Source organism: Argopecten irradians, chromosome 3 (genome assembly GCF_041381155.1).
Source record: "Argopecten irradians isolate NY chromosome 3, Ai_NY, whole genome shotgun sequence".
In the NCBI taxonomy this organism is placed as follows: Eukaryota; Metazoa; Mollusca; class Bivalvia; order Pectinida; family Pectinidae; genus Argopecten; species Argopecten irradians.
The window spans coordinates 26,785,883-26,802,204 of NC_091136.1; the positions used below are offsets into that span (position 1 = coordinate 26,785,883).

Below are 16,322 nucleotides of genomic sequence, written 5' to 3' on the forward strand. Positions count from 1 at the left end.
CCATAACCGCCCTCCCTGTTCACCTTAACTTTGAAAGCCTTTATTATAGACATTTTGTTTTCGAATGTGACTGCCTCCGATTTCTACCATCGATGTTATAAACATTATTGACGAGTCTTAGGTATCAATTGTGAAGTAGCGTTTAAAACGTTCACAGGACACGTAATACTTCCGAAATTTGCTTATTTATGTTTAACACTACAGAGCCAATTGCTTATTCAAATAGTTTTTTGTGATTGAACAAAATTGCAAACTGATCATGTTTTAAAATTATACCGAGAAAAAGCTGATTTCAAAATGGCGTGGGGTGTTATCGCAGAATTGACCAATATCACGGTTCCAAACGTTGACAGGTGGCCACTTCTGGGAAGAAGTGGGAATTCCTGTTCAATAGAGCAACGGTCAAGGAATGGTCAGTTTGGCCTTCACTCGTGATAACGACCATCAGTGTCACGCTAAAGATAATATATCTACCGATAGGGTGCACCTTATTTGTGTCACCTGCCAGAACCTTGTCAGTAATAGATTAACGCTTACTGTCGATCATTATGAAGTGCTTGTCACTTCTTTTACTTTTTACCCTCCTCAATGGGGGATTGGGGAGGAACATTGCAGGTAAGATGATCCACATCATATCAGTTTCATCAATCAGATACGATACCGATATTTGCCTGTCAGTTGGAATATATATGATTTTAATTACACAGTGATAATTTGATACAGATAATTATAGAAGATGTTTACGTGCAGACGATTTTATCAGTCCTTATCAATTTTGTTACTATATTAAAAGTTTAGTGGTGGTGAGTTAGTTTATATTAAAAATTGAGTGGTGGTGAGTTAGTTTTAAGTTATAGTCTCATTTCAAACCAACTATTGTTATATGTCTCCCTTGTCAAAATTGAATCAACATTTTATTTTTTCTAGAAATTTGTACTTTAACATTTTTTCTCCTGCATTAAATCACCAACAAGCGTAAATCTATGTCAACATTTCAAACGGTAATTACTTGTGAAAAGACTGTAATTTGATTTTCGTTAATCGAACAACAAGTGACCAAAATAGAACAAAGTAAGCAATTGTATTCAGAGGGTTTTTTTATTGCCATCTTTTGATTTTAAGATTTCCCTTTCTGATGCGCATGAATTTAATGGTACATATATGTTTCATTGTTAAAGACATGTCTTATTAGGCCGAAATTTGTTTAATCTGATGTTGACCAAATGTTAAAGAAATATTTTACGACCACAACTTCAAATGTTTTTTTCAAAGGGTTTATTCATTCCATGATAAGGAATGCCGCACTAATATAACTTATACGTGAAAATATAAGAAAATCTTCAACTTTCAAACCTGCAAACTGTTAAGTTTTCGGCGGCCATATTGGATTCATATGGGAATAATGGGTAAAAAAATCACCATGGATATGATACTTTGCAGAAAGCCCATTATATGAACGGGCGTTTCAAATGCTCTTATGATTCGATTCTTTATACAATTATATTGCTCTAATTTCCAAACTTTCATATGACTTTTGATTACTTTTACTTGACCAATTTATTTATTACATTCATTTTGATAATACAATGATAATACACTGATCGTTGACATCGATAACAGTTTATTTCAAATCCATTTCATGCGCCAGCAATATTTGTTTGGCAATTTTCTGGCAAGGAAGTGTATTCACTGGTAGTGTTCAAATCAAAATCTCTCCATACAAGCTTCCAATATAATCGGCACACCAAACACGGAATATCTGTTGCGGAAATACATTTTCTTCCTTCTTAAATGGGGGTTGGTGCAAAACATATAGTGTGAATGCATGAATAAAAATCAAACAAAAAATTCGGCTCCGTTATATCCATAAAATTCATTCTTTTCACATTCATACTTAATAGTTACTTAGACATCTGGCTGTGGCCTTTAAAGCCTTGCCTTCAGTCATGTTACCTTGTATATGGACATATTTTCGCGCCATTCCAATCAAATACCACATGATCCAGTTCATTTCGTATATGCAAGTTTCGGTCTCCTTCAGGAAACCGAAGACAGACATCCAGTTCCGGTGCCAATTCCGGGTTCTCACTTTTTAGTCCTGCAAACATGGGCAGCATGAGTGGTGGCGGTGATGTCATGAATCCGTTCGCTGCACAGTCTCAGATGAATCAAGCTGGATTTCAAAGTAGTTCTTCCTCGACCTCAACTTCATCCTCATCTTCAGGAAACACAAATTCCAATCCATTAGCCGGGCCAACTTCTGCTCTAAATCCCTTTAATACCCAAACATCAGCAGGACAACAGAGTACCTCTGGCAATAACACTAACTCCAATCCATTGTCGGGTCCCACAGGAGCGATTAACCCTTTTAACTCACAACCATCAACAGGGCAACAAAGTTCCTCCGGCAATAACACAAACTCAAATCCCTTGTCGGGTCCTTCAGGGCTGATTAACCCCTTTAACACACAGCCATCGTCAGGCCAACAGAGTACTAATGGATACTCCGGGCCTGCTGGAAACCCGTTACAATCGGGAAATCCTATAAACATGAATCCATTTGGAGATAGTTCGAATTCCTCTTCCGATTCTTCAAGCCAATCAATGTCTAATTTTCTATCAAACATGAATTCCTTTGTATCAAACCAAATGAGCCAACCCAGTTCTTCTGGCTTCTCTGCAACATTCGATCCTAACAAAATCAATGGCATGGCGTTTTCGTCGCTGGTCGGAAGGAGAGTATCAGGTAAGAAAACATATTCTTACATAGATAAGCATTAGTAAATAATCAAGAAAGTTGTGTGCAGTACTCTTACCATATCCTTATTTTTTTGTCATTGCAGTAAAGAGACAAACATCTGGAGGACCCTCTTCCCCCTCCTCCTCCTCTTCCTCCTCTTCCTCCTCCTCTTCCTCCTCCTCTTCCTCCTCCTCTTCTTCGTCAATTCCTAACTACGATCCGAATGCAGTCAACCAGTTGACTTCAAGTTTCCTCGACCCATCTAAGTCACAACTTGGTGCTGGAGGAGCAAGCGGTGGGATGTACAACCCAGACCAATGGAACACCATCACCTTCAACCTGTTTAACCCTCAGTCACAGCTTGGCAGACGTCGTAAGTGACTTTGATAAGGTTAGCATATATATAAGAAGAAGATCGTTAAGTCCACCGAGCTTACTTTTCTTTTGATTTGTAAGCGAATATTTTTAAGACTTTTCCTAAGTGTTCGTTTCTTTTGAAAATTTGTCACAGAAAGAAGTAGCATAGGCAGTCTTGGTTTAATGAAGTATGGGTAAATATATATTTTTGTTCTTTTTATCAAACTCTTTTTATTAGACCTCGGGTGTAATTTCCATCCCATTTGTAATATACAGGTCATACGAGACAGACATCGATACCTAATTACGATCCCAATGCTGTAAACAAGCTAACCTCCAGTTTCCTCGACCCATCTAAGTCACAACTTGGTGCTGGAGGAGCCAGCGGTGGGATGTACAACCCGGATCAATGGAACACCATCACCTTCAACATGTTTGACCCTCAGTCTCAGCTTGGCAGACGCTGTATGTTGAAGTTGATTGTTATTGATAACAATGCGGTGTAAACTGCAAAAAGGAAAACGATTTCTTAATAATGAAAAAAAAAATGACTAAGATGTAAAGTAGACTAGGTATATATTTTTAAAGCAATACACTGAACACTTAAGAGCATTTGGCTACGCTTTAGTCTACTTTGATAACTTTTAATTTGCTCTTATGTGTAGATATCAAAAGACAAAGTGCTCCAGCACCAATTTCAAGTGGAACTATGGCGCCTTCTACAGGATCTTCCTCTGGCGGATCAAGCCAGACCAGTGCAGCAACTCAGAATGGAGGAGCAAGTATGCCAAGCATGACTGGTGGTGCCACTCAGTCCGGAAGTTCTAGTATGACTGGTGGTGCTAGTCAAGCCGGGAGTGCCAGCCAGACCGGGGGAGCTAGTCAGTCCGGAGCTTCAAGTCAGACGTCTGGTGCCTCACAGCTCACACAACCTAGCATTTTTACAAACCCGTCAGCCTTTACCATGGGAGGCGGCTCACCTTCCTCTTCAGGAAGCAGTGCAGGGAGTAGTAGTGGTAGCGGTAGTGGAAGTGGAAGTGGAAGCGGAAGTGGAAGCGGTAGCGGAAGTGGGAGTGGAAGTGGAAGCGGAAGCGGAAGTGGGAGCGGTGGTTCCAGTTCTATCCCATCCTTCGATCCGAACAAGTTAAACCAAATCCAAGTTAGCTTCCTTGACCCCTCAACGGTACAACTTGGCAAAGGAGGAAGTGGTGGAGGTGGCTTTAACCCAGATCAGATTAACAGCCAAGTGTTTAACTTCTTCAACCCTAACATGATGATGGGAGGAGGGGGACGCTGAATAAAGTAAGACACACTACGACAATAAAACAATACAGTCATATTTACTAGTCAAAGATTGATACATAGCCAGTGATTTATATAAAACAGTATAGTAATAAAAGTAAAACATAACAAGGACGAATCAAGTTGTTATGATGTGCTGAAGAATGTTTCATAAAACCGATGAATTTTCATCGCTTGGCCCGTGGAACTTCTAATTCCTCCCAAATAAAATTCTTAGTGTACTTATGTCTCCAATATTTACCTTGGTTTATTTCATTATCAAATTTATATTTACAATTTATCATCAGATTCGTGGGTTGTATACATTTACTCTGTCCACTTATCCAGCCTGTGAAATATTCGTTGCCTCTATTTGTTTCAGGAACGACGTCAGAAGATTTGATTTTCTTGATTGTTTTCTTTGTAATAAAATACAATAAAAATGGGAGCAGATAATCTGTATTTGTCATGAGTATGTTTATAACAGGATAAACTTTGGAAAAAAAGAGAGAAAATAAATGCATATTTTAGTGCATTAAACGTGTGAAGAAATTCATGGAACAAACGAACTCCCCCCCCCCCCCTTAGACTTCGGTATTGTGTGTATAACATTTACGACTAGTTGTTGTTGTAATCTATTTTCGTGGCTACTAAATATCGCGTTTTCATGACCAATGTTTTTTTTCGTGTCGATTTGATTTCGTGATCTAAAAAATATGACCTTGCTGTACATTTGTTTGGTTCATTTTCGCGGGGGTTAATTCTAACCATTTCTAATTACCCGCGAAAATTGCGAAATGTAATCGATTTGTTTACAGTAACTGTAGTCTATGGTCTCATAAACATGTCATACCAAGAATGTGAAATCCATACATCAGCTGAATTTGTTTTTTATTATGCATGCTTGAAGTGTAAATGCTGTTTAATTAAAACAAATTAAAAACCTAACTTCGGTATAGTTATGGTATATGTGGAATAGCATACCTATTTTGGAGCTTTGTTATCTAATACATTAGAAAGACAGAGAGATACATATTGAAAGAGAGACTCTCGTCTAGCATATATGCATAATATAATCTAGAAAAGGTACATCATTAAATGTTCCATCGCGCAATTGAAGGATAGCGTTTTTGCGATTTTACTGAAGTAGATATTGAGAACAAAAGGTAATGTTCATTATTCCGTAAGATGCTTTCTATATACAGTACAAGTATAAGCATATAGGACAAAGACGTCTATTTATGTATTTGTCATTCTACAATACTCGTGCTTAGCACATATTGTCTCATTCTAGCATCACATTCAATCTATGAAATATTACTTTCTAATATCCTATTTAGTATTTACACAATACAGTCAAGACCACACAATGAACAGGAAAAAGAGTCTTTATAGCCAAAAGGCCTTTATTCACGAGTTCAATTGCGTTAAAATCGGCCATGTAGTCTTATTAAGTAGGCGGTCTTTATATAGGGGCGGTCGGTAAGACAGATTTGATAATGATATATAATGTAACATTGACATTCTTATGAGTCCACATATACCTAAGAGTATCAGCAGTATAGATTCATCAACACTTTATCATGTATACATTGCTATGTATTAAAGTTACACAATACACAAGGGCTTTCAATCACCGTAGTGGGAACTAAAGTCTTTGTCTTATCGACCTTAATCAACTCTCGCTTGTTCCTAATCACGGCAGGAAACAATAGCCATTGTTATAATTAAGTCATTATAATACCCAAATGACACTCGCGATTAGCGTTTAGTGGACTATATTGTCAAACTCCATCTTTAAGACCCAACTATAGAAAGAGTAAAGTCGAACTGATGTACGACCTGATGCTTTATATCCTTGGGAAATACCAAAAACTGTCATAATTGGAACCACATTGTCAACCATGGTACGTATAAAACACTTGATATCCCTTGTGTATATATTGTCTTTTTCTAAACAAATTCTCTGTTCAAATAGAGCGAGTGTAGGTATTTAACGCTTTTATTGTCCTCCCATTTAAAACTCAGCATGTAACACGTGGTAGACACCTTTCTATAAACCCGCTTTTAAACAACAAGCCAGCGCGACAATAACTGTTGTTACTTCTAAAATAACGAAGAGTAGCGGAGATATTGTTGGTAAAGGGGTGAAAATTTGGACTACACGTCCAACCGGATTAGTATTAGTATGGCCATGAATCTCGTCAAAAGGAATACAACATTTTCTTCCTCAAGGAGGCTGAGCTTCTTTCGGAAGTCATCGGAAGCCTCGAATAATGGGTCGGAATACTCGGATTCTGATATCCGTGTACCTAGCAAGGTTCGTAATGTACGGTTAATATTCAAGTTAAAAAGTATTAGAACGATATTAGTTGTCTATGGTACACCTAACAGCGCTTAACAAAGTACTGTGTATCTTATACGATACCGAGTATCTTACTGAATACTCTCGGGTATCTGTTACTGTACACATTGCACGGTGTACAGCAACTTCGCTAGTCTCCAATATATTGTCTCCATTATTCGTCGTAATGTGTATTGTGGCGCTCTAGCTTCTTTAAATGATGACAAGGTCAGAATGTATGTTTAACTTTCAATCTGATACTTTTTTTTTAAAGATGATCCACCGCTGACAGAGCATGAATGATACTTATCATTTGAACAATAATTGATGATTAATCGTGTATACATATGTCTAATTAACAAAAAAGTACATAAAATAATTTATTTTGCTTTTGGTGCATATTCAGTGCTTCCTTCCATATAGGATAGAGTGCCATGGATTTTTTTCGGGATGATCATTTTTAAAATGTTTATCTTGAGGTAAAATTAGAAGCTCAAACTTATCAATGGTGGTAATGGTGTAAAGTAAGTAACTTTTGTAACTGAAGAAAAATACTCAATCGTCTGCTCCTTTTTTTGATAGTGAAAAAATACGATTTGTCAGCGGTAGAGCATCTTTATCACTATGAAAATAATGAAAGCTCTTAATAAATGCTTTATGATATCAGTTGATTTGGCTCATTTCTATCCATTAACTTGGCGTTATGTTATTTTGTAATCGGTTTTGGTGACATCCTATTGCCAACGGATCGACCTTGTAGTGTCAGCAGCCGTATATAGCAGTCAACTGCACTAATTCATTTCACTAAAATTTGAAACTTAACTATTTTTTGTGATTGGTGCGTTGTCAGGCGTTTCATTCATATCAATTAATTTATTTTCCTGAAGTAGGCATGTGGCTATGATGCTTTCCACATTTCATAATTCACATGAAGTTGTCATTTAGTTGATGTTATCCCAGTGCCTACCTAAGTTATCATCATTATTATCATTGAAACAGCTGTTGCCCTGACCTGGTGATCAATAACTTGTAATCAAAACGGTTCACTGAAACAAATATGGTTGACTACGTCAGTTCTATTAAAACTCTATGCAATATTGTTCTCTATTCCATCGAGAACGAGCAAGCTTCACCATAATTAAATAGAGATGATGGGAAATTCAAATTCCTGATTTCATCTATTTCATATCTAACAATAAATTTCCTTTTTACATTCTAAATAAAAGTAGTCTAATTCCATTCATACATTTTAGAATTCCCAGTATACATACTCGAAGCATTTTAAACGAACCAGTAAAATATCGGAGTTATTTTGGTCAGAGCACCGATTGAAAAATACAGTGAATATTGCACCAAACAACAGTGAACATTGCACCAAACAAGATCAAGTACGTGCGGTGTATTGTGGTAGGGTATCAATGTCGGAGAGAATATGTAAGCTTATGAGTTGGACACAAATATAACAAGATCTACAGTAATTATCTTAAGGGATATCAAACATGTTTTCAATTATATCGACATGATCTTCAATATGATGAAGTAGGTCAATCATTAGGTAGATGTAGAATTATAACAACCAAAAAAGATTCATGTAAAAGCTTGATATTGTGAAAATTCATGCTTTTTATCTGTGTCCATTCGGTTGATATTATAATATATTATATACGGAAGCATTTCTTTTGTAGGTCCATCAGCTGACCAAAGAACAGATAACAGGTACTCCTCTTTCTCAGAATCCTAATATTTGTTTTAACTCACCGTTGTTGACGTCATACCATATACCATTAGTTTGATGGTATTGATTGTGACGTTATGTGTTTACGAGGGTAACAGACAATACTTTTTAGAGAGAACGACGTGAGTTTCGCTCACAAAACAATGACGTCACAACGGATACCTACTCGCAAAGGAGATAGCTCTGTACTATACAAAGACCGAATTGTTTTATCCAATGCCATTGAATATTCAGCTTGATTGCATTAATAAAGTGTTGCCAAGTCAATCTTTGAATGTGATTAATACTTTTTTTAAATAAACATAATATTAACATTACAATATATTCCAGTGGACTAATTTGATTCAAATCCATCATGGATCTTTTAAATCCGTGACGATGTTAAATGTTCACCCTGTAAAACACTAAAACATACAAGTGAATACATAAATGCAGTAAGAACCCTTGAACGCGATTTATGTATTCGCGAATTCACGAAAATAATGATGACGCGGAATACGATGTAGGCGAAAATACAGTGATTTACTGCATAAAATACGAAGTCTAAATTCTATATGTGAATTTCATAATATTCATCTTCGGATTGTGTCAGCTTTTTTACATACATATAATTATTGTTGAATTGTAGTATAATCTTTGAAAAAGTAAATATTTGTTTATTAACGCAGAATTCAAGGAGACGTTCCTTTTGTTTGACCACGATGGTGATGGAACTATAACAACAAAGGAACTAGGTCACGTGATGCGATCTCTGGGCCAGAACCCAACAGATGCTGAAATCCACGATATGATATCTCTAGTCGATAGTGATGGTATGACCTTATTGGTTTATTTTCCTCTTTTCAAAGTCTCATAAAAAATGATACAAATATAAACTTTATGGTGCAGCTCTTATTTTACGCAACTATTAAATGTGAGTGAAAAAATTGGTTTTGAAAGATGATGAATTGTCGTCTGTAGCAAATAATTGTATAAAAACAATTAAAGCATTCCTATGGAAATCATAATTTCTGGTAGAAACTAGATCTATAAAGAATAACCACAATAATCTGATCTTTCATTGTATTTACATATAAGATACCCATCTATAGTTTAGCTATACAAACATATATAGGACAAGTTAATTGCATGTGGTTTTATTCAAATATGATGTCCTTCTCTTGGTTGATAGTGAGATACATTTGTATGTGCCAAATCCTTGTTTCTATTTTAAAAATCCTTTTCATGTTATTCTGTACTTCACAAAAGACGGTCATCCCTGTATTAAATGTGTTACATGTTGCGGTAGTATGTTTTGGGAGACTGCGGTATGTTGCTATCTTTCGAATGTTTTTTCTTTTTTCTTTTTTTTTTTCATTTCTAACTGAAGCATTCTGCTATTTAAAAAAAATGTATAAAATTTATTATCATTATCTATACTGTTACAGGAAATGGCTCTATAGACTTTAACGAGTTCCTCCATCTTGTTGCCAAGCGTCTGCAGGAAGCAGACATAGAGACAGGTCTAGTCGAGGCGTTTCGTCTGTTTGATAAAGACGGTAACGGATACCTCACAGCTAATGAGCTGCAAAGTGTCGTAGCGACATCCGGGGAAATCCTTACCGACGCCGAGGTCAATATGTTAATGTCGGAAGCAGACGTTAACAATGACGGCAAAGTGAACTATAAAGGTATTCGACGATTTGTTGGGCTTTCTTTTATAATACCAATCAGTATTAATATCCCTTGTGTTGTATTTTGATATATCTGCCTTATAGGCAATATGTAAATGAATGTTCGTGATTTAAATGACAAAAAGGGATAATTCTAAGCCATAACCATTCTAATGATGTATTTGTTTTAAGTGCACCTTTGCGTCTCTTCCTACTTTGCTATTGTATGTATGCTGCGTTGAACAGTGTTATTTTTGTAAATGTGATGAATTAGTGAATATCATCGTTGCTGAACATTAAAATCAATAGTATTTTTATTAAGTCATTTCTTTTAAAAATATGTTTTAAAATTTTCACTACTAACATAATTATTCATGAGGGATTTTTCACTATTAGCATAATTATTCAATATGGATTTTTTAAAAAATACATATAAAATAAATAATTTCTTCATTTTCAGAGTTCGTCAAGTTGATGACGGGGAAATGAAGATTATATAATTGGTATAATACAACAATGCATATAGACTTTGTCTCGTGTCATAAACAGACATTATGTCATTGTCTCACTCTTCGATTGTTACAATACCGTCAAGTGTTTTAAACAAAGGTTCTATAGAGCAATGTTTATCTCAATGTGATTTCTGATTCGTTATATTAGCGGCGATTGTCTTTTTTCTACCCCGACAGACATAATTACATAATCATTATCAACACAAACAAATCAATTGATCTAATGAAACAAAACATGTTATGATTCCCGCATGTCGTGTATGTACAGTTAATATGTTTGTATATTTATGTGTTAGTGTTAGTCATACTTTTTCGAAACATAAAACACTGTGAAATAGAATTCATGAGATATTTGTACTCAAATTATTAAGTCTTTGAAAAAATGCAAACACAAATGTCGTCGTAGATTTGCCTAATACGTATATATTTACTAATTAAAATATTAACATGATAATTATGATCTCAAACATAATAAATGTCAAAATTATAACTGTCATGTGTTGTTGTTTTTTTTTTTTTCAATTTGTTGTATTGTTATTACTCTTGCAACGCAGAAAAAATAATATTCTATAAACATAAAAAGAGAAACAATCCATGGGGTTAAAAATTTTAGCGCTCCATGAGGTTGTATGGGACCAAGCGTTTTAGCTTCTACACCCTTGTAATATTGTGGCATGTTTCTTGTGAAATGTAACATAGAACGTTTTTCACTGGATGTACCAGGCATGATATAAAATTGAATATAAACAAATACGGGTATGTGGTGTCAGTATTCGAAGACAAATTTTTGAAACACGTTCTGACGTTAAAATCTTCCGAAATATATGGTCTTGTGATAAACAGAATCATACATTTTTCATTAAGTTTTCTATTAATTTATTTTTTAACTGACCAATGATACAAACCTAAGACTATTTTTTTAATGTTTTTGAGAAATCAACCCTGCAGATATATTAGCAATGTATATATTTACCATACGAGGTTGTTTTTTTGTTTGTTTTTTTTTTTTTTTGTAATAAGTTTTACTCAAAAATCTTTTATTGTTTCTTACATATCCAAAGTTCGAGTTCTCATGGACTTGGAATGTTGACTTGTGGAAGTCCTTAGGAAATCACGCCCGACACTTCCTGCCTTTGCCATGTGACACTGTACATGGCATATATAACCTAGGAGATAAGAATTACCACACCTGTGTTAGATCCCAGGGTCCTTGTTCATAGAGGTGACAGTTCCATATTACACTAGAAAGACGGATTATTGTCAACACGATTGCTATTATAAGAATGGATCATAAATACACTAAATGCATTTCACAAAATTATCTCTATACTTACACACCAATGTGGACATAATACACCCCAATTATGTTATCAGAATAGCCATTGCAGTTATACATTTCTATTATTTTTGCATTGTGCATTGAATTCTGAACTCAAAAAGACTATCTAACCATTTTTCTTGAAGACTACTAGCTTACGTTATGAATTCACACCCCTTTCCTTATAAGAATGTTATAATACAGAAATGTAGTGCTGTACTTTTAGTTTAATTTTGATAGGACAATCTTGTTAAAATTGATGCACTTCACACCAAGGGATTATTATACTGCGTTTAATGGACAATAATTCTTTGGGATCTTTATCATAAAAACGAAAACTGAAAGCGATTTGTCATAATTTGTTTGTAACAGATATGATTTCAATACATTACGGTACTTTGTTGTCGCATTTGTTTAAGTCTTTATAGAGAAATAACATTTTCAATTAATGGAAACTTTACATGCGTGGTTTTGTTCTAAAATAAGTCCATATCAAGAATCGATCCCTAAAGATACAGTAAAAATTACAATTCATATACAGACCCTTAACTTATACAATGGATTATCATTACTAAGCCAGAAAATCATTTGACATGTTTTGTTCTGATGATATTCATGAACAAAATACAAAAAAACTGAAACTCATTTCGAGCTATATGAAGAAAAAAGAAAGATCCAGTGAATGAGATAATCAAATCGTGTCAATAGAACTAAATATCACATTTTGATATAAATTTGCACGTGAGTGACCAATTTTAATGGCAAGTGACCACCGATTGTCCGTGACTGTCAGACCAATCCTGATAACAGGTTATAATCCTTACGTTTGGTCGTGTGAACTTTCCATCTATCACCATAGACATGTATATTGGGATATTAATTGCACTAATTACGTTGGTGAACTGGCCATCAGTGCACGCAAGGCACAACACATACAGTAGGTTCCTCATTTATTATTACATATGTGTTTTTGTATGGGTGTATTTTTAAAGCTATATAAAAACGTTAACAAGTTTGTGTATTTCTTGGATATGTTTGTTTCGAAGCCATTTGATTAAGCAGTGCAAAATCAGTTAAATGACTATTCTATTCCATGTCGAAAATGCTATAATTGATGAATCGTTCAAGATATTATATTGTAGTTTCGGTTTATTAAAATTTATTTGTTACAAAATTTAGACGAAATGTCTGTTTGGAAACATGTTTCAATATTAATAACACAATTTATCCCATTAGTAAAATGTAAAAGTTGACAATTAATTGGCAAACAATTTTTACTTCTGATGTCAAATTATATTTGACCTACATTGCAGATGAAAGACTACATAAAATATTACGACGAGATTCATTTAATCCTAATGCGATGATGAGTAGTACGTCCTCTATGTTTAATCCCAATGCCATGATGTCTGGAAGCTCCTCAGGCTCCGGTGGCACACAGTCAAACAGCCAGTATTATGGAAGCTTTAACCCTAACAGCTTTATGGGAAACTTAGGAGGCAGTATGTTCAATCCAAATAATGTTAACGGAATGGGAGGGTCAGGGTCTTCACAGCAACAATCCGGAAGCGGGGGCCAATCTTCGGGCCAGTCCTCTGGGAGTATGAGTAGTTCTTCCTCATTTAATCCTAACCAAATGAACCAAAATCAGGGCTCTTCGTTCAATCCTAATGCGATGAGTAGCTCACAGTCAGGTTCGTCTTCATCTGGGTCTATGTTTAACCCTGGAAGTGGGTCATCAGGGTCACAAATAGCTGCATCTCAAACGTCCCCTCAGACTTCTGGATCAGGAGGTCAGCAATCTGGACAGCAATCAGCCGGTTCATTCGGGGCATCTGCGAATACTTTTGGAACATCCCAATCAAGTGGATCTGGTGCTGGTTCTCAATCTGGTAGTTCATCAGGATTCTCTTCAGGCGCAAGCTCTTTTGGAAATTCTCAGTCTGGTGGAGGTGACACGACGGGAAGCACAGGATCTTCACAGAGTGCAGCAAGTGCAAGCACTTTTGGGAAACCCTCACAAAACACACAAGGAATCAGTCAGCCTTCCGCCGGGCAGTCACAGTCAGCAGGCTCCTCATCCACATCCTTTGATCCAAATCAAGTCAATTCAAATTTAGGACAATCACAATCCAGTAGCGGAGGAAATACGGGTGCTTCTTCTCCCTCAAGTAGTATGACGTCAGGTAGCAGCGGGTCTTCAGGTTCATTCATACCGAAATATGATCCCAATAATATTGTCAACACTGGCGGAAAATATGATCCAAACGCTGCCAACTCCGGCGCAGGAACTGGAGGGAACGCCCCTTCGTTCTCAAGCGGTCAGGGTTTTAACCCACAACAACAAGGTATTGGTGGTTCGAGTAATGGAGCATCATCAGGGTCACCGTCGGCTCAAATACAGCCTCAGCAGCCGAGCCAAACCCAAACACAGTCAAGCCAGCAGTCACAGCCATCAAGTGGTGGTCAGTCGTCGTCTGCACCAAGTGGAACATCCGGTTCGTTTGATCCAGTCGCCACCAATTCAATGGCCACATCAGGATTCAACCCACTTAATCCTCTTATGGGTAAGATAAGCAAGGTTGTAAAATTATCACTATAATATATATATATATATAATAGTTGTAAAATGCAATATAGATGCAAAAGGTGATATATCGTGTATTCAGTATTAATCATTTAAATAACTCACTGAATTTGACAATTTTATGAATGTATACAAATGTCATTAATACAAATATTTTTGTTCATATGATGATTTTGTTACTGTTCATCTGGCTACTATATATATATATATATATAGTATGTACAACTATATAGACTTTGAAAAAAATGGGAATCAAAAAACGTTCTTTCGTTTATGATTTAATTTCTCGAATTTTGTGATTAAAAAAAAAAGTCAATCTGCATGAACTAATATCTAAATCATGATACTAATAGGAATTACCAGTCATTTTTTAAAAATCTGTCAATGTTTATCTTTGTGAACTTTTTTTGAAATGGATATTGCAAAATCAAGTAGAAAATTGGTTTGTAGATTATTGCATTTAAGCTAAATTGTTTTGAATGATGAAATTGTCACACTGCAATTAAATGCATATAAGTAATACAACCGTAATTTACATTTTGATACGTCTTGTTGGTTTGAAATTTATAATCAAAATTAGAATACACAATATTTACATGAATTTTGTACCCTATCATGTCATTTTTTAGGTCACCTGAGACAAAGTCTCAAGTGACCTTTTCTGATCGCCTTTTGTCCGTCGTTGTTCGTCATGCGTCGTATGTCCGTAAGCAATTTACATTTTCGACTTCTTCTCCAAAACTGCTGAAGCAATTAAATGAAATTTTGCACAAACCTTCTAAGGCATAAGGCCAATGAAAATTGTGAATCAATTTTCATTGGAAACGAGTCAAACTTGTTTAGAATTATTAGCCTGAGATAGCATTTTAATATCATATCCATATTGGTCCTGCATTTTAATATCATATCCATATTGGTCCTGGCCGACCCCCTGGGGGTACAGGGGCAGGGCTAAAAAGGGGTCAAATAGGCTAAAACTTCAAAAATCTTCTAAAATTCTGGAAATAGTAGAATCAAATAATTTTAGATGGAAAGGTCTTAAGGTGTTTTATAAAAATTATGAATTATATGAACCTGGGGTCTCATGTTTCCCGTTGGGGAGGGGTCAAGTTTACTATATAGTTTATATAGGAAAAACACATCAATGAGCATTTTTTGCTCAATTTTCATAGGAAATGAGTCAAACTTGGTTAGAATTATTAGCCTAAGATATAGCATTTTAACATCCATATCAGTCCTCGATGACCCCCTGGGGGACCAGAGGGGCAGGACCAAACAGGGTCAAAATTATTAAAATTTCAAAAAATACTTTTAAGTTCACAGGTTTGATGGAAGCAAATACTCTTCATAGTCTAAAAAGTCAAACTTATAAATCACTGACCAACTTTAAGGCCCAGTATATAGTGTTTATATGTCTTTTATTAATGTTTCATTATTTGTTTCATTATATATTCTAACTCATGTGACCGTTAAGGCCCATGGGCCTCTTGTTTTATTTAAACAACCTGTTTTTACAATTGCATTTTTTTTAGAATTATATAGGAAAAGGCTTATATGATGGCTAAAAAGTCATGTGTTTATTATTGTTAATTGTGAATGCATGTATCTTTACCATATTAATTAAGTTCAAATGTAAATCTGTTCTGGTATATGTTGTCATACTAATGCATTTAAAAGTGCTTTGTTTATATTTGATACTATTTATATGCTGATAGCAGCATTGTTTTCATGGTTTTCATCCAGCGAGTTGAATTTGAACCATTTTGACATGGCAGCTAGCTGATATTATAGTGTTA

At 35.4% G+C, this 16,322-nt stretch overlaps 2 protein-coding genes across 2 annotated transcripts; both read left to right on the top strand.

The window, feature by feature from the left end:
• Window positions 1-442: 442 nt before the first annotated feature.
• LOC138319600 (uncharacterized transmembrane protein DDB_G0289901-like) lies at window positions 443-14,541 on the top strand. The gene is made up of 7 exons (XM_069262749.1): window positions 443-615; window positions 2,042-2,746; window positions 2,844-3,113; window positions 3,374-3,562; window positions 3,763-4,391; window positions 12,750-12,876; window positions 13,253-14,541. Exons 1-7 carry the CDS (start codon window positions 549-551, stop codon window positions 14,539-14,541), a joined length of 3,276 nt encoding a protein of 1,091 aa, XP_069118850.1. The 5' UTR covers window positions 443-548.
• On the top strand, window positions 6,305-11,099 carry LOC138318030 (uncharacterized). The gene is made up of 5 exons (XM_069260064.1): window positions 6,305-6,698; window positions 8,408-8,438; window positions 9,126-9,269; window positions 9,885-10,127; window positions 10,570-11,099. Exons 1-5 carry the CDS (start codon window positions 6,567-6,569, stop codon window positions 10,596-10,598), a joined length of 579 nt encoding a protein of 192 aa, XP_069116165.1. The 5' UTR covers window positions 6,305-6,566; the 3' UTR covers window positions 10,599-11,099.
• Window positions 14,542-16,322: the final 1,781 nt, after the last annotated feature.

Excerpts from the sequence above, each read along its gene's own strand:
- LOC138319600 (XM_069262749.1), top strand. The coding sequence starts at position 549 with ATGAAGTGCTTGTCACTTCTTTTACTTTTTACCCTCCTCAATGGGGGA. Across the intron at positions 3,563-3,762 it reads GTCTCAGCTTGGCAGACGCT|ATATCAAAAGACAAAGTGCT; the intron begins GTATGTTGAAGT and ends TCTTATGTGTAG. Across the intron at positions 12,877-13,252 it reads CGCAAGGCACAACACATACA|ATGAAAGACTACATAAAATA; the intron begins GTAGGTTCCTCA and ends CCTACATTGCAG.
- LOC138318030 (XM_069260064.1), top strand. The coding sequence starts at position 6,567 with ATGGCCATGAATCTCGTCAAAAGGAATACAACATTTTCTTCCTCAAGG. Across the intron at positions 8,439-9,125 it reads GACCAAAGAACAGATAACAG|AATTCAAGGAGACGTTCCTT; the intron begins GTACTCCTCTTT and ends TTATTAACGCAG. Across the intron at positions 10,128-10,569 it reads CGGCAAAGTGAACTATAAAG|AGTTCGTCAAGTTGATGACG; the intron begins GTATTCGACGAT and ends CTTCATTTTCAG.